Source organism: Rutidosis leptorrhynchoides, unplaced genomic scaffold (assembly GCF_046630445.1).
Source record: "Rutidosis leptorrhynchoides isolate AG116_Rl617_1_P2 unplaced genomic scaffold, CSIRO_AGI_Rlap_v1 contig614, whole genome shotgun sequence".
NCBI lineage: Eukaryota > Viridiplantae > Streptophyta > Magnoliopsida > Asterales > Asteraceae > Rutidosis > Rutidosis leptorrhynchoides.
In genome coordinates, this window is record NW_027266834.1 from 1 (window position 1) to 19,612 (window position 19,612).

The following is a 19,612-nucleotide window of genomic DNA, read 5'->3' on the forward strand; positions in this document are numbered from 1 at the left end:
CTGAAGAATCAATGGCTATTGAAATACCTGAAGAAGATTTGGAAATTTCTTTTTCTAGGGCAGGTGGAAAAGGTGGTCAGAATGTAAATAAGGTTGAAACTGCTGTCAGAATCACTCACATTCCAACAGGTGTCACTGTTAGATGTACAGGTACTCTTGCCTTTTTCATTAGCCCTTTATTTCAATCCAGTAATGGTGTATTCAAGTTTTCTCCTTTGGTTGAATGAAAATGAACCTGAAATGCAGAGGAGAGATCCCAACTGGCAAACAAGATTAGGGCTATGAGCCGTTTGAAAGCCAAGCTATTAGTGATCGCTGAGGAGCAAAGAGCATCGGAAATCAAGGAAATAAGAGGAGATGTTGTAAAAGCAGAGTGGGGCCAGCAGATACGTAACTACGTATTCCATCCGTATAAACTCGTCAAAGATGTACGAACGGGATACGAGACATCCGATATTACTTCCGTAATGGATGGAGAATTGGAGCCTTTCATCAAGTGTTACCTCAAATACAAATACAGTTTGAATACATCATCATCAGCAAATGTATGAATGATTGTATTTGACATTTATAAATTTTGAATAGCATCATCATCAGCAAATGTATGAATGATTGTATTTGACATTTATAAATTTTGAATAGCTTATTAAAATATTACGTAATGGTTTCTTGATCTTTAGTGTTCGAAATGTAAATTACGATAATGTAAACTTCCAATTCATCTCAATCAACAGAATCATTATAGGACAAATAATAAAAACACTAGGAAATAGGAATAGTTAGATCACCTGGTTCAACTTGAACAAAACCTAAATTGTCTTACACTTCAACGAATTAACACGAGCTTATTAAAGACAAAAATAAGGGTCACAGACTAATAAATGAAGTTCGGGTTCTAAAGCAAACAATTAAAAAAACAAACCCTGCAAGAGGAGAAACAATGTTGCATAGAGCATAAACCAGCAAATCATCAACCCATCAATTTGAAGAGAGCTGCCTTCTACTGTACTTCACCATCACCTTGTCTTTCACGCCAACGACCATTGCATTCCAATCAACCTCAGGAAATGGCGATATTAGCTCAAATTCAAAATTCCTTAGCAAATGACTCAAATAGCCTTTATCTGCAAGTATGCAAATGGCTCACCCAGACACCCATGCCGGCCACCTCCAAAGGAAATGTACGAGAATGCCCCTGATGCCTTATCTTCATCTCTCTCTGGGGCAAATCGGTCAGGATCGTATTCAATCCGGTTTGCTGTAGATATGAGGCAGACGGTTTGCAAATGCCGGGGGAGGTTGCGACAATGTGACCTTTCGGAATGTCGTATTCCTTACCGTCACGAGTCGTCACGCTAAAATCGCTATGTGAGCTTCTCAAAAGCATAATTAGTGGAGGGTGTAGCCTTAGAGCTTCTTTGATGGATCGGTGAAGACATCCATCTCCGACAAGACATCGTGATCGACCTTGTTCCCGTGCTTTTCCATGATGGTTTTCTGCTCCTCCACGACGCCGGATAAGTACTTTTGTTCGTAAGTAGATAGGCACCAGTCCATGTTGAGGTGATCGAACTAGTGTGCTGACCGGCAAAGAGAGCAGCAATGAGCAAGCCGGTGACCTCACTCTCGGTCGTAGGACGCCCGTCTTTGTATTTTGAATCGATGAAGCACTGGAGCATGTCGTTCTCCGATTTTCCAGTGGATTTCCGGGAATTTATAATGGTTGTGAAGATTTGTGCGAGTTTCTTACGAGCTTGATCGCGACGACGGTGTGCTGGGATTGGGAGGTTAGGGAAGATAACACTGATGGGGAGCATTCCACTGTCAAGATCGTGAAATAAAGCAGAAACGTCGTCGAAGAGCTGATTACGCACTTCCTGACCCAAGAGGCACCTGCTTGCTGTCAAGATAATAAGATGCTCCAACTCGTACTTCAGGTCGACTGTACCACTCTCTCCCCATTTTGAGAAGTATTCCTGTAATTATAATAACAGTATAAAATTAACACCATCTTGAGAAAGAAAGCCGAGAAAATCATCTAACTAGACGTCTTTTTTTTTTCTTTGATTGAATGCCTATATTATAAATGATTAGGCGATGCCACTTGTATCTATTAAACTTTTCTAAAGAAATTATCTATTCATATGACTAAGGAGTTAACAGCCAGTCTGCCAAACTGTCGAGATGAGTAGGTCTCTATTCAATAAATATAGCTCAAAGACGACATTCCCAGATATGTTATTTAAAAGTTCTTATTTTTTTAACAAAAAATAGGAGACGGCAAGGTATGGCATTTTGCAGAACAACGGCTGATGAAATGACATCATCATCTAAGTTACAAAAATCTCCTGACAACATAAAAATCAGAATACAATTTCATATGAATTAACCAGTATTAATGAGCCTGACACTATGTAGTATGTAGCCTTCATTTAAAAAAGCATTACTCTTATGCACAGTTCATATCAATTACATGCATAAACCTCATTTATCTAGACTTCTAAATCTCACCAGCATCAGCAAGTAATAATATAAACAAATGCATCAAATTAAATTTCTCACCTCAGCTTCAGAAACCATCTGATCTACATATCCTTTCAATTTGTTCACTCTCAACGCCTCCGTAAAGAACCTGAACTGCTCCTGCCTGATTGAATAATCCACATCGAACACGACGCCGGGACCGAACGTCGGCACATTGAACTGATACACTTCCTGTTGACTAAGATCACTCTCCGGAGCCTTAAAGAAGTGAGCTGAAACTTCAGGTCCGATCAAGAACGTGACGTTCTTCGTAGCCAATTTGACAGTAAACACACTTCCGAGCTTCGGATACTCCTCACGGAGCATCACGATCGGTCCTTTGATGAATCTGAGCAATCCTCCGATCAACGGCCAGGCGTTGACGACGGGAGGCAGCCTCTTCTTAGATCTGGGACAATTAGAGCCGATACGAGCTTCGCGACCACAATCGTGGCTACGAAGAGCAGAGCCATGTTTAAGAACTTGTTTTCGGGATCCATGGCGACTCTGAGTCGATCAAATTTGGGAGATGGAAATCCCAATCACAATGCGAAATCTAATCGAAGAACGAATTAGGAAAAAATGGAAAGATCGAGTGGCAAGTACTATTAAGATAGAGGCATAGCTCTTACTACTTGGTGAGTATATTAGTGGAAGATAAAGTACAGTATTTTGCTGCTTAAAAGAGATTTGTGGAAGCCGAGCCGAACCGAGCCGTGACCTGTACTTGGTTTAATTGTGATTAAGATACTAAAATTAATATTAATGACGAACTAATCTGCGTCTGGGGCCGTTGGATCTGACAAAAAAACAGTGGGTGTGGTTTTGGTTCCCATGTTTTCCCCGGTAAATTATAATTGTATAGTAAAATCTTAATAGGTAGACACGAAAATGAGAATTTGCGTTCATCTGAACACTTATACCATTCCCGGATTTCCCGTTACCGGATCCGTTTAATTAATTACGCAATTAGTAGTCCCGGATTCCTCATTACCGGATCCGTTTAAATTAATTACGCAATTAGTAATCCCCGGTTTTCCCGTTACCGGGAAGCTATTCCCGGTTTCCCCGTTACCGGGACAAGGGGATTAATAAATTAAAATTCTATTCCCGGTGTACCGGGATTAATTAATTAAAATAGTAATTAATTATTCTGTCTAGCGTGCATACTGTTGGGCTGTGTGTATTTCCTGTCTAGCGTGCATCGTTTGGAATTGTGTATTATTCTTCGTTTGGAATTGGGTTTCTGCAACACCGGAAAACAAAAATCAATTTCCGGTAACTTGACCACCGGGATCAAACTTTACTAATTAATTACGTTAAACACTACTAATTAGTAAAAGGAGAAGAAGAAATCGTATATATGGAGTTACAGTAATTTTTCATGAATCATAACAATACAGTAATTTTTTATGAATCATATATATGGACACTATGGAAAAGAATAGTAAAAATGAAAAAATTAATTAGCAGAAGGAGATGAAGAAGATGAAGAAATCGGGATCAAGTTTAATTTCTTAATTAATTACGTGAAGAACTAGCAGAAGGAATCGGAACAAGATGAAGAAATAAGAAATAAGAAATAACAAGATGAAGAAACATGAAGAAGATGAAGAAGTTAATTAATTACTATATGCTCCACGGCCATGCGATGAAGAAAATGGAGAAGATGAAGAAATTAATTAATTACTATTTTAATTTATTAATCCCGGTGTTCCCAACACCGGGTCATTAATTAATTTCTCTGTTTTCTAGCAAGGTTCGTCATTAATTTAATTAATAGCTTGATCCGTTTCCCCGTCACCGGGACAAGTCCCGGTTTCTCCGTTACCGGGCAAGACAGGATTAGTGATCCCGGTTTTCCCGTTACCGGGACAAGGCATGATTAGTGATCCCGGATTCGGGAAACCGGAAATGGTTTTTGGTGTTCACCTATTAGGGTTACTGTATACAACAGTGTCGCACCCATGTTTTCCACCCACCCACACCACAGTAAAATTTAATTCCGAAATTGGTAAGATCGGATTTTTTGACTTATTATGAGTGTGTCAACCAACCATGAATTTCATAAAACAATATTTAAAATGAATCAAAATAAATTTAATTATACGATATTTGAAATAGATCGGAAAGATTACATGAAAATGATCGGGGGTAACATGAATGATAAAGTATATTGATTTGGAAAACTATATATACCGTTGAATTAAAGTGGTTTTGGTAACTAATACTGTACATGCAAAAATGAAGAGATGATATGGAGTAGTAGAGAAATGGGTGGTGGATGGAGAGACTAGATGTGGGTCACGTGACAACTAGGAGAAAACAAACGTGATGGAAAGCGACAAATAAAGGAGATACATACACACACAGAGTCAGATACTCTCTCAGACTCGGTAGTCTGGCTGGCTGGCTGGTGTGTTACATGCACATCATGTGGACTTGATCCCCATTCTCATTCTAGCTGTCTCTCTTGTCTTTTTTGTTGTTCCTTTTCTTAAACATACTTAACTCTCGTATAATTAATTTAAACCTTGAATATACTATTTATTCCTTCCGTCTCAAAAGAATGATGCTTTACTTAAATATTATGTATTTTAAAATAGAGATAGTAATAATTTACGTTCGTTTCGAGTTGGCAAATTCAGATGCAAAATGTGCGAGTACTACATTTTATGTTCATTCTAACATTTAAAATAATATATATATATATATAATGTTCATTCCTTCTAATGTTTACAATTACATAGTTTTGATATGGTTTATGATAAATGTACGTACCTCTTTAATCATTTTATCATCAGACACAGACTCTTTTGAAGGCGAAGGTTCGAATCCATTTGAAAACGTAAAAAAAATCCTGAAAAGAAAAATGTTGAGCCACTTTTACTAACCGAGTTTATGTTATCATGAAGTATTTGGGCCTAACGAGAACACATTTTTGGCACGAGTTGATTGAGAAGAAACGATTTCCTAATGGGCTGATCAGGCAGAGTAGAATTTGAGTTAAATTTCAATAAAATAAAAACTTGAGTTTATACTTACGCTAAAAGATTTGGCCCAATTCGTCAGGTATTGCGAGTGGAGACTTCAGCAAAAAGATTGGTTAATGGTTAGCAGTCACCAAAAGTCTACTCAAACCTTAATTTTCATACTATATCAGAAGATCTCTCTTCGAAGTCTTCAATACAGCTTCAGTTTAATTACTAGGTCTTTTTTCTCTATTTTGATTTAGCTAACTTATTCGTACTTGTAATATCTTATATATATACTCAAGAAAGTATCAATGAAATTATAATTTTTATTTAAAAAAAGATTCAATGCGCTTTCTTTGGCGAACATTATTGAACCGAAAATCATCATCGAACCAAATAACAGGACTTAAGAGTTAAGAATTACATTACTACTTACTGACTCTTTGCATCAGTTACCCCTCAAATATCTGGAGCAGACTTCCAATCTTCTAAAGTCAAAGAGACAAAGTTCAACTATTTTGAAATTCCATGTTTTCCCCTTTTTGGTAAATTAACATGCTAGCTAGTGGCAGTAATCACGCAACACGAAAAGCCTTCAACTTTGCTTAAAGATTACATATAAAATTAATATTCAGTACGTCCCAAAATAAATATAAATTTTTTAATATAAATTATATGTAAAAATTTGTATCTAACATGTCTTTATTTAGTTGCCCATTATGATTTCATGTTCATCTAGGTCCCCTAACTAACTTACTTTCTGAAAACATTCAAAGAATCAACATTAATTGGACCATAAAAATATAGTTTTTTTTTTCGAGACATCCATAAAAATATAGATGAAATGCACAGTCTCACTAGAGAAGAGATATAAAATTGAATTGCAACTTTCTTGACAGAGACTTTTCATCACTACTAGTACTATTAAAGCTCATGAATTGGTGCCTGATTTTGTAGACATTTCTCTATAAAATCACATGCAAGCATGCCCTATATGCCATAATATTTTCTTTTCTTTTCCTATCTATACTATACCCACAACCCAACTTTTCCTTTTATTTCCTCAATCAACGGCATATTTAATTCCACCCTAGACTCCAAACTTTGTTCTCTATAAAAACAAATTCAAACAATCTTCAGAGTACCAACAAAGGGAATTTATCATCAAAAAAAAAAAGGGAATTTAACCCAATTCTCAACTTGTGTCATATAAAAAAAAATGGTCTCAACAATGAAACTATTCTCTTTTTAGTTTTAGTGTTATTTTCTTCTTCTCCAAATATAGAAGCTAGAGAAAGCAAGTTTTTCTCCAAGTTTACTCATTTAAGAATTTTCACACACAAAAAAGGCATCATAACAAGCATCCACATTTGGAGGCTCCTTCTCCAGCCCCAGGAATTGCGCCAGCTCCGCTCGACGGAGGAGCTGGGGTTCCTTCGTCCTTTTATTTTGGTCCGGTCGTGACACCAGATGTCGCACCGGGACTAACTCCAGTTGTGGATGATCATAGCCAAAATGGTTATGGTCTCTATGGGAAAGGCTCCGAGTCTGACCATTTCCTACGACGGAGGAGACTAATTATAATTACAAGACTGCCACTGGCTCCAATATCGATGAAAATCAACTTATGGGTGAACAACTAGCTTCTGAAGGTTACAAGACACATCCTCAAAACAATTACAACAATGCTATACTGAAACTTACAACAACAATATGTTGACTAACAATAATTATTACAATGAGAATGGTTACGAGTCGAGGGAGAAGAAAGGGATGAGTGACACAAGATTTATGGAGAATGGTGGTAAGTACTACAACTACGATCATGTGAAGAATACGAATAATAATTACTATTATAACCCTACAGGGTACGAGACGACTACTAGTAGTAATAGTTATGACAATGGAGGTTACGATGGGAATACGTATTCTAATGATGAATTCGACAACAACAACAACTCCATGGAGATGGAAGAGTATCAGGAGGATCCAGAAGAGTACGTGCCTTGATTAGTTGTTTGTTTGGTAGGAAAGCAAAAAGAAGGGATGAGAGTTCGAGAGAGCTTTTGATGTATCTAGCTCCCATCTCATTCCTCTATTAGTAATTTATGAGGAGTTTGATTGGATTTTTCCCTTTTTGTTCATGTTTGTGTTTGTAAACTTTTGAAAGCATTACAAAAGAGATTGGAAATTTATGAAACCAACGATACAATTTTGAAGTTTAATTCAGTGTGTTAAAAGTTTAAAGACATTTGATCAGGTATACAATAATATCTTGTAGCTGGTAGCCTCATTTACACTGATTGGTCTCTTTTTGAAACCAACAGGACTAAAAGATAATCGGGACTCGATCCAGCAAAAAACTGGAACTCAAAACTAACAACCTTATAAATTAACATTATGTACTATTCCAAAGTTCAATGTACGTAAAAACTACTTATGTCAACAGTAATGCATAGGTAATTAAGGTGTGTGTAATTTGGCCGGACACCTTGTATTAAAATTTCTTTATATTGTAACCTTTAAAATCTGTGATAGAATTTTTACACGTGCTATGACCAGTGACGGATTTTGATAGTCGTGGTTACGTGCGATTTGTAAGGGGACGAATCTATGTCTATAGTAAAAATGTGTAGTTGCATGCAACGTGTACATGATATAGTCTTCTATTTTAATGATCGAATATAAGATTTTAAAAATATATACATATCAATTAATAATATATATATATGTATTTAAATAATTACCACGTGTATAGTATAGTCTCCTATTTTAATGATCGAATACAAGATTTTAAAAAATATATACATATTAATTAATAATATACACATTTAAATAATTACGTGTTAGAAGTAGTCGATGAACCTATAAATTGTAAAAAGTAAAGACTAATAATTTGAAAGGATATTTAAGTTTCAGGTCCTGTATTGGTGAAAAAATGTTCGTAGGTCCCTATATCCAAAAAAAGGATTGGAGGTCCTTGTATTATAAAAAAGTTGAATAGGAGGTCCCAGTGTTGTTTTGAAGTTAATTTTTTGATGATGTGTCACTGATGTGGCTGACACGTATCATCATAACTAATAAAACGATGACACATGTCGTCTTATGTATAAAAATTGCCACATGGACGATTTGATTTCAATTTTTTTTAAAAAAATTAATTATTTTAAATATTTACTAAAAGAAATTATTTTTTATTAATTAATTAAATTTTAAAATTAAATTATTTAATAATTAGTTTTTAAAAATATTCTTTTTTTTAAAATAATTTTTTTCATGAATTTATAATTTTAATTTTTTTTATTAATTTTCTTTACTTATTTTTTTAAACAAACAATAATTTCATTTAAAATATAAAATATAACAAAAAATAAATTATTTAATTAAAAAATATTTCCTCCATATCTCAATATATAAATTTTAATAAATTTGATAAAATCAAAAAAGTTTAATTTTGACTAAAATATCTTATATAAATTTAAATACTCCCTCCGTACCAAATTAGATGCAAATGTTTGGATTTTTATATAGATTAAGGAAACAAGGATAAAATTAGTAATTTGACAAACATATCCTTAGTAATCATTTGCATATAAGTGATGTATGTATAATGCTAAAATGTGTTGGAAAATTGGTGGGTTAACGTAACTTTGATCAAATTTTGTGTGAGGCTCGCTTATTATTTTGTCCAAAAAAATTATTCAAATGCGTTCTACGTACGTTGTAGATGAATGTGGTATAATCACTAATAGAATTTCACTTTAAGATGAATTAAAAATTATATGTTAAAATAAGTTGTTTAGTGTATATATACAGTAAAACCTCGATAAATGAATACTCTTGGGACAAAAAAAAATATTCGTTTAGCGAGATTATTTATTTATCGATAAATGAATATATTATTCATTTATCGATAAATGAATTTTTATTCATTTAAAGGTTTTTTTTATTCATTTTTCCATGTACAGTAAAATGCATTAGGCTTTCCATGCCCGATTCATTTTCCCATGTTCCCATATAAAGGTACAATGAAGGTGTACGTATCTTTCAATGCATTGTTGCTTGAAAAAAAAAATCTCTATATATTTATATATATATATTTTAAAAATGTGATGATTATTCATTTATATTTATCTAGGGTCTTTAAGGATTTCAAGAAAATTATTCAATAATGCATTTAGCGAAATTATTCATTTAGCCTCTTAGCCCAAGTCGGGACCGGGAAAAATTATTCATTTGTCGAGGTTATTCATTTATCGAGGTTTTACTGTATAGTACAAAATATGCATAACTTATGGTGGTGGATAAAGTGGGTAGAACGTGCTTTTTTTACCTTAAACTTATCAAATTTACAAGTAGTTTGGGACAAAAAAATATATCTAGATTTACATCTAATTTGAGACGGAAGGAGTAATAACCAAAAATATTTGAAAAACATAAATTATAAGTTAACTAAGAATTTTTAAAAAGATAATTAAAAAATGAAAATATATTATTTGTTAAAAAAATTAAGAATATTTATAAAAATAAAATAAAGTTCATTAGTAAAAAAATATTTTTCAAAATTAATTAATAATAATTTTGTTTGAAAAATTTAAAAACTAAATTTAAAAAATTAATCAATAAAAAGTTACTTCAAATAAAAAATTATTATGTTAGATATTATTTAAAATAATTAATTATTTAAAAAATTTGGATAAAATTGTCTACGTAAAAATTTTTACACATAAGACGACATGTATCATCATTGGTCATGATGACACGTGTCAGCCACATCGGTGACACCTCAGTAAAATTTAACTTTAAAATAGCATAGGAATCTCCGAATGAGGTTTTTTAACATAAAGATTTTCAATCCTCTTTTTTAGACACATAGACTTACGGACCTGTTTTCACCTGAGATTTGAAATTTAAATATCCCTACTTTTGAATTAAAATAGTAAAAAACCTTCAAAAAAAGATCATATATGGGCTTCCATTTATACTTGGATCTACAACGTGCCTATTCTATTTGGGCCCCCTGGGGCCAGTTGGATCTAGTGTGCTTGCTTGACAGACGGGTCAACTCGTTGAGTCGCAACCCATTAAATTTATTATCAGACGGAGAGAAAATTAGCATTTGGTTGGCTTGGGCAATAGGAAAACCTTCCACTCGACACTTTACTTTAAGCTCAGACACCAAATCGGGATTCTTCAATCCCAAACTCCGATCAATCTAGGTTAAGTTATCTTCTCTACCTATAAATTTCACACCCCAGCTACCTAGTTTCGACCATTCCGTTTGTTTTAGACAATTTTACTGTGTACTCAACATGGCTCCAACACCGGATCCTAAAAACGGCGAGGGAAGCAAGACGACTAGAGATGAAGCATCTGTCAAGGTTCCGGCAAAGGACCCTAAGAAGAAGGAAGAGAAGAAGGACGACGATCTGGTAAGTGCTCGGTTCCAGTCTATTGTGTTTGCTGCCGATATTTGAGATTTCAAATTGAGCTTCACTTAATTAGGTCTTTGGATCTTTTGTTTCACCACTTAAATTGGTTATTAATAATGCTACTTGGCCAAAAATAGCTGGTTTGTTTTGCTACTAAGCTATCCTATTAGCTTTGTGTTTGATTGCTGGTTTGGGAATGGGAAGCAGATACGTCGTATGGGAAACGGAAGGAAAAAAAAAAAACTAGTCAAGCTTTCATTGCATAGTGTCATAAATGTGTGATGCTTATGATGTTATGTACATTTACTTAGGAAGTTGAAATTTGAAGTGTCTACCAAGTAGAATTGCGAATGACTTTGGTCTTTTGCTCTATATTTTGAAATATGAAGATTAACAAGCTTGAAACTGTTAACTAGTTATATTAGTCTTGTCAAATTTACGTCTTTGCCTTTCTATGGACCGTAAGATTTGGGTTAATTTTGTATCCCTTTTGGCCTGATGTAAATTGTTCTTGTACACAGTCAGAAGAAGACCTGGCTTTGAAGCAGCAACTGGAATTGTATGTGGAAAGGGTTCAGGACCCTGATCAAGGGCTGCAGAAGGTTGCTCTTGAGAGTATGAGGTAACCGTTACTTTTTTCTTATGTAGAGCATTTAGTACTTTGATGACTAGAAATAAAGAGTGTATTAGCAAGTCGACAAGTTATGTTTTACAGGCAGGAAATTCGAACCTCAACGAGCTCAATGACTTCAGTTCCAAAGCCTTTGAAGTTTCTACGCCCACATTATGGAACTTTAAAGGCATACTATGAAACTATGGCTGAATCTGATTTGAAGGTGCAATTCATCGAATTCACTTAAATATTATGTTCCATGATACTTTTACATTTAAACTTATCTTGGTTGATTCCTCTTTCAATGCAGAAATACCTGGCTGATATACTTTCTGTTTTGGCGCTGACTATGTCTGCAGAAGGAGAACGGGTACTCCATCTAACTGAAGATCATATGTTATTTTGCCTGTTTGATTGGACTTTCGTGTTACCTATTATGCATAGCAATTATATCTGGGTATCACATTTTAAAGCTGCCAATCGTTTACGTTGTATTCCTTTTCTTCTCACTGTATGTGCTTGAAATCGGCCATCTTGCTAATAAGTAATAACCCATATAACTTTTTTTTTTTTTTTTGACAACCAATTCAGGAGAGTTTGAAGTACAGATTGTTGGGCCTCAGAAGGTGATATTGGTTCTTGGGGCCATGAATATGTTAGGTGAGCATTATAATATTATATTGTTACATTTGCCTCCATTTTCGTCAAACATTGGAGGTCCCAGGAATTTCTTCTCTTTGAACGTTTGAGCTTTTCCCTTACTGTTGGTAATTGTTTGTATTAGGAATCTGGCTGGAGAAATCGCCCAAGAGTATGTAAAGCGACAGAATGAAGAGGCTCCAATTGATGATCTAATGGAACTCGTACAACAGATTGTTGCTTTTCACATGAAGGTCAGACTCAGACCTAATTCAAGTTTATTTCTATGGCTCATGAGTTAAAACTCTAGAATCAAGTTGGGAATGTCTTTTTATCTTATAAAGATGATTGTATTAATTTTGTTTCTGACAATTTTTTCTCCCATTTCAGCACAATGCTGAACCCGAAGCTGTTGATCTGTTGATGGAGGTACCTTACAGTTTTATTTCATCGTTTCTGTTCCTTTTAGTCATTTAAAATGGATTAAGCCTAATATATTGTGTTGAATGCAAATTTCCAGGTCGAGGATCTTGATTTGTTGGTTGAGCATGTGGACAAAACAAATTTCAAGAGGACTTGTCTATATCTCACAGGGGCAGCAAAGTAAGTTGCTCATTCATGTCAAATGGCGGAGTCTTACATATCCTAACCTTTTTATCGTTTCATTTGAGGGATCAAACCATACTGCTATAAATATTCTACTGAAATAATGCATGATGTATTATTGTATGTATTTTTTCATTCAAGCCTTTCCCAGTGACACAAGTTCAATTAAAATAACTATTTTTATGAGCTGGAGGTTTAAATAATATTATTAAGGGTTTGAAATAATGATGAGTACAGACTGTGCTATGTTTGTTGCATTCCTTTATCCCGTTTTTGTACGAATGGTAAATATGCTATGCATCCCAACACATTGCAGATATCTTCCAGGACCAGATGATATGTTAGTTCTGGATATTGCGTACATGATTTATGTGAAATTTGAGGAATATCCAAATGCGCTTCAAATTGCACTTTACCTTGATAACCTTCAGGTATGGACTGTGTTGAAAAGTTTCAATGTGGCCCCTGCTTGATATTTGACTTTATACATGTACTTTGAACTCTTGTTCTAACAATCTAGAATGTTTGTTTGGCAGTATGTGAAACAAGTCTTTCAGGCTTGTGATGATTTGCAGCGGAAGAAACAATTTTGCTACATACTTGCACGACATGTAAGTTAATTTTAAGTGATGTTATTCCAGTGTAGAATGTCTGTTGGCAGTACATAAAACAAGTGTTTTAGGCTTGTGATGATTTGCAGCAGAACAAGCAATGTTGCTACATACTTTCATTAAGTGTATGTAATTGAATGGTTTTTGTGGTTTGTTCGCTTATGATATTTATCTTTCACAGGGTACTAGTTTTGAGCTGGATGACCAGATGTGTGCAGATGATGGTGATAGAGAAGTACTGCAGGAAATTATTAACAATACTAAGTTGAATGAAGGCTATCTAACCCTTGCTCGTGATATTGAAGTCATGGAGGCCAAATCTCCTGAAGATATCTACAAGGTGCGGATTTTGTTGACTTAAATTTTGTGTGGAAAGTTCTGTTTCATTGTGTTTTCTTTTCGTTCTCAATCTACATTGTTTAAAACATGGTAATGACTGAGTTGCCACTTTCTGTCCTATACCTCCTCACTATGAGACTCCGTGTAACATCTAACAAGTTTAAAATTTGTAAGGAAATAATCCTGTGTCCAGTTAGTGTTTTTCTTTGGCTCCAATTAGTGTTGCAACATAGTTATATCAGTTTAAGGACCTTATGTCTTGACATTCTACATGTTGATTTTCTTAGGCGCACTTGCTAGATGGCCGTGCCAGCGCTGGTGCAAGTGTTGATTCTGCTAGACAGAATTTAGCTGCTACATTTGTGAACGCATTTGTCAATGCTGGGTTTGGTCAGGTTAGTTTTTAAACCTTTCAAACATTCAGCATGGTTAAGTTCAGCTTCTAGTGGATGACAACTTTATCTTCTGTTGCAGGATAAGCTAATGACAGTCGCTTCAGATTCTACTGCTAGTGGTTCTTCAGGAAACTGGCTTTTTAAGAATAAGGAGCATGGGAAAGCCAGTGCGGCAGCTAGTCTGGTATGCACTCCTTTCCTGCCCATTATAGTTCTCATAAATAATTGAAAACGATTGTCACTGATGATTTTTGTCATTGTAGGGCATGATTCTACTCTGGGATGTGGATTCTGGTCTTGCTCAATTGGACAAATATTTCCACAGCAGTGACAGTCATGTGATTTCTGGTGCTTTGTTGGGAGTTGGGATTGTGAACTGTGGCATTAAGAATGATTGTGATCCGGTGAGTGTTTTTACTTCTCATACTTTTGTATGTGAAGGTAATTTTGTGGATAGTTCTAATTGCCTTTTCTTTCCCAGGCATTAGCACTGCTTGGTGATTATGTTGATAAAGAAGATCCATCTGTTCGAATTGGAGCAATAATGGGCCTTGGAATTTCATATGCTGGCACACAGAATGAGCAGGTGAGAAAAGCTCTTACTCTGTCTGTCGATACTTCAATTGGGGACTGAATTTCTACAGAAACTTATATAATGGAAGTGCATGTGACGTTTGTAAACCAATTAATTTCTTATTGTTGAAAATAGGGGACTGAATTTCTACGGAAAACTTATTTAATGGAAGTACATGTGACGTATGTGAACCAATTAATTCCTTATTTTTGATATAAATTATAAAATGTGATGACTTCTATTCTAAGCAAACTTACAAATTCGATTGACAGATCGGAGAGAAATTGTCCCCCATTCTTAATGATGGGAACGCTCCCCTTGATGTAATTGCCTTCACTGCAATCTCACTGGGCTTGATATATGTCGGTTCCTGCAATGAAGAAGTTGCTCAAAATATCATATTTGCATTGATGGAACGAAGTGAGTCAGAATTAGGGGAGCCACTTGCCCGGCTACTCCCTCTTGGTCTTGGGCTTCTGTACCTTGGGAAACAGGTAAAATACATGTCTTGGGGACCTCGGTGGATGTTAATGACTATGACGTCATTCAACTTCTATTTGCACGTCCCTCTTTTTTGCAAGTGCCCTGACTGTTTATTTTTCATTCTTTTAATGTCCAACAGGAAAGTGTGGAGGCTACGGCTGAAGTTTCAAAGACATTCAATGAGAAAATAAGACAGCACTGTGATATGACACTGCTTTCTTGTGCCTATGCTGGAACTGGAAATGTTCTCAAGGTATTGTGACTATAGCTATTTGGTTCCAACTTGTAATTTTTGTTCCTTTTGTTGTCCACTTTTGGTGGCTAACTCTGTATTTCTGTAGGTTCAAAACCTATTGGGTCATTGTGCCCAACATCTTGACAAGGGTGAAACTCACCAGGGCCCTGCCGTACTTGGAATCGCTATGGTCGCCATGGCTGAAGAATTGGGGCTCGAGATGGCTATTCGTTCTTTAGAGCATCTTTTGCAGTATGGAGAGCAGAATATCCGTCGAGCAGTTCCTTTAGCTCTTGGTCTCCTTTGTATATCCAACCCGAAGGTATTTAATTTTCTCTCACTTAAACAAACAACTGAAATTTATATTTCACTGTCCTTTTCCTTTGTTTGCCTGCTTATCGATGGACTTTTTTTTTGCCAGGTCAATGTCATGGACACATTAAGCAGGCTCAGCCACGATACAGATACTGAAGTTGCAATGGTGATTAATATTTGAATTTTTCTATTTAAATTGACTTAACTATCTAATCCACTTATGCTAAACGGTTTACCTAAAATGTACAGGCGGCAATTATCTCCTTGGGGCTGATAGGTGCAGGAACCAACAATGCAAGAATAGCTGGAATGCTTCGTAATCTGTCAAGCTATTACTACAAAGATGCTAGCCTCCTATTCTGTGTAAGTATTGCATACTATGCCTGTCCTTGAGCTTTGTATTCTCAAAATTATCTGGGAGGTTAAAATTGATTGTTTTCATTCTACTTTTTGTGCAGGTGCGAATTGCTCAGGGTTTAGTACATATGGGGAAGGGTTTGTTGACTCTTAACCCTTATCATTCTGATCGGTTCTTGTTATCACCGTAAGTAATCTATATCTAACACATCTCTTGGACTTGACCATCTTCTTCGGCTGGAACATAGTTCTGAATATTCTATTTTCTTCTACAGGACTGCGCTTGCTGGTCTAATAACTATGTTGCACGTGTGTCTCGACATGAAAGCCATTGTTCTAGGGAAATACCATTATGCACTCTACTTCCTAGTCTTGGCAATGCAGGTTTGCTTCTTATTTACTATAACATGCACATCTTAGTTTTTTCTTCCCATTGACAAATTTGTAGTGTTAAATTTTCTTGGTTTCTCTCTACAGCCAAGGATGTTGTTGACTGTGGATGAAAATCTCAAACCTCTGTCCGTTCCTGTTCGTGTGGGTCAAGCTGTTGATGTTGTGGGCCAGGCTGGTCGTCCAAAAACTATCACTGGATTCCAGACTCACTCTACCCCAGTTCTTCTATCTGCTGGTGATAGAGCAGAACTCGCAACCGAGAAGTAATTTCCTCCTCTTTTGTTTTTCTCAAGTAGTTTTGTGGTTTTTTTTTTTCTTTTGGCCGGAATGCTAATGGTAGTTTGGGTTGATTACAGGTATATTCCTCTATCTCCCATTCTGGAAGGTTTCGTCATCTTGAAGGAGAACCCCGATTACAGAGAGGATAGCTAGGGATTTGGAGAAACTCAAGATTAGAGTTTCAGAAAGCCTCCTACGTGTCGAAGCCTATGAATGTTGCTTCCTAAAAGGGGAATGTGCCGATAACGTCATACAATGCATTTTCCAGTTTTCGTTTAGTAAGATGTGCCTAAGACATTCTCATCTTTAATTTGATTGTAACACTAGAGATACTTGCATTATCAGTAGCAACCGTTTGGATTTGTGTTCTTGCAGTATTAAATGTTGTTGACCAAATTCCCAATTGCTCGTTTAAAAAATGTCCCTATTATTGTCATGTTCGTTGGATTATATGAAGATTGCTTAAAATGAACCCAACATGCAACCACAATTCCATTCAAATGAACATGACAATCAGAGAATCCTAGAACATGGAATCACAACGAGTTCCATTCACTAGAGTTTTATTACTTCAAGAATTCAAGAACAATCTAAGTTATATAAGCCTAGTTTTTTGGAGTTCCATTCTCTATATTCTTTTTCCTTGATTGTTATAGTATTAGAGAATTCAAGAACATAAAATCGCAAGGAACTATTCCCAAATAACCAATCAATGAGAATTTACTCGAGTTTATAGAATGCCGATGAATGGGGAACGAGAGGAGACTTTAAACAGATTGGAGCGAAGCTCCTTACAATAACTTAAATGCCAATAATGCTTGCATTACGTCTAATGGAAGATCATCTTGCGGTAACTCATGACCAAACAAAACCAAATTTTATTAATATTATTATTTTTAAAAGTAATAATTAATTATTTTATTTTCTCAACAACAAAACAAGAAATTGGATGGGTCTAAATCCACTGCACCTGAATCTAAATAGACTATATTTAACTAAATTGACTTTTTTGCCCTCTCTCCACAACTACACTTCCACATTCAAACTCATTTAAATTTTATTACGCAAATTAAAATATACATTCAACTTTGCCGTTTACTTATTCATTATTATTATTATTATTATTATTATTATTATTATTATTATTATTATTATTATTATTTTCATATTATTTAGAAAGTAACTTTCTAAATTTTGGGTCTCTTATTGTTACTAGTTAATATCACTTTTTTACATTCATTTTCTAGCATCTCACATCTTAATTAAAAATTATTTATTATATATATTTTTTATATAAGTATTACTCCATCCTTATCAAATTATATGATATCTTATAATTTAAAATTTATTTAAATAAATATATATTTTGTAAAAATTATTGACTAGATATATGTAATAATTATATGAATTTAAAAATATTAAACTTCTAATATTTTAATATGGGGCAGTAGTATATTTTAAAGTACAAATATGATTGCACATCTATAATTTATTGTGTCATTATTTTGTACTGGTTTTAATAAACGATATATTTTTATTTCAGCTAAAATTATTTTTACTTTCATTTCATGATGCATTATTAAAATATTAGTACCATCTGTATTAAATATTATTATATATTTAATAAAATAATATATATTTTTAACATCCGTAATTTCTTTTTTGAAATTCTGTATTTTTACTCTCTTTTTTTTTGAAATTCCATATTTTTACTTTTAATTGAGGTATATATAAATGAGTAAGTTTAATCATGGGCCCACATAAAGATAACATGCATTGGATTTGTAAATATTAACTATAGATAAAAAAATAATTTACATTTAAAAAAATAAATAAAAAATAATTAAAGGATATATATATCCTTTCTATTAAAATGTAGTGGATTTAGACTATACATGATAATAGTGGATTTTGACCCCACTCCAAATAAAAATTGTAACAATGTGTTATATATTGTGGACGTGTCATATGAATCTAAAAGTGGCGCAGTGATCAACTAATTCATCAATCCAGTTATATATTATTTTTAATAAAATAGAAAATAAGAAAATATTATGTCGTTTAACAATTTACCAAATAAAAACTCTGGTTATTGGTTGGTGAATATTATTACTCTACTTATGTTGATTTTATCTACTTTTAAATTACTATCCCACCTTGAATATATTTCAATTGATGAATTTTATTACTTAGTTAATATGTTAGGTTAGGTGTGCTTTTTGATCTATATGGATTGTTATATACTTATGTGTATGCATTTCAAATGTTCATAACCAGTTGGAAAGGATCTAATTAATGGGACACCATGTTATATGATATATTTAGTGTCAAATATATATATATATATATATTATAGATAAGTAGAAACTCTTTAAATTAATATTCGGTAAATTAATAAACTCTCTAAAATAATAAGTTTGTCCGGTCCCGACTTGAGCCAATGTAAAAAATTGAAAAATTCAATAAAATAATAAGATAATAATTTTTCGGGAGATCTCTTTATTATTTTTGGTCCCAAAAAAATCATAAATTAATAATTCATAGAAATTGAAAAAAATATACTCTATTGAAATATGATTCAATAGTTGTCAGTTTTCCTTTAAAGTTCAAGTCTATTTGGAGCTTATCTCTAACTTTTCTTATTGCATCCAATAGCTCAAGTGTTGTATTTTTATATTGTATCATAAAGTTGTGAAGAGTGTTCGACGCCATAAGTGTTGAAGGTTAAAAACTCTTTAAATTAATAATTATTAATTTATCGATAAATTAATAACTCTCTAAATTAATAAATTTCTCCAGTCCTGACATTATTAATTTATAGAGTTTTAACTGTAATAAGATTT

General features: G+C 34.1%; 1 protein-coding gene and 2 pseudogenes across 1 annotated transcript; 2 read left to right on the forward strand and 1 right to left on the reverse strand.

The window, feature by feature from the left end:
• Positions 1-11: 11 nt before the first annotated feature.
• Positions 12-551, forward strand: LOC139884862 (peptide chain release factor PrfB1, chloroplastic-like). The gene is made up of 2 exons (XM_071868834.1): positions 12-150; positions 247-551. The coding sequence occupies exons 1-2, from the start codon at positions 12-14 to the stop codon at positions 549-551; spliced, it is 444 nt and encodes a 147-aa protein (XP_071724935.1).
• A 427-nt stretch (positions 552-978) lies between these two features.
• Positions 979-3,023, reverse strand: LOC139884864 (sterol 14-demethylase-like; annotated as a pseudogene).
• A 7,787-nt stretch (positions 3,024-10,810) lies between these two features.
• On the forward strand, positions 10,811-16,922 carry LOC139884861 (26S proteasome non-ATPase regulatory subunit 2 homolog A-like; annotated as a pseudogene).
• Positions 16,923-19,612: the final 2,690 nt, after the last annotated feature.

Bases quoted from the DNA above. Each gene is read 5' to 3' on its own strand.
- LOC139884862 (XM_071868834.1), top strand. From the start codon at position 12: ATGGCTATTGAAATACCTGAAGAAGATTTGGAAATTTCTTTTTCTAGG. The intron at 151-246 runs GTACTCTTGCCT...CCTGAAATGCAG, and splicing joins TGTCACTGTTAGATGTACAG to AGGAGAGATCCCAACTGGCA.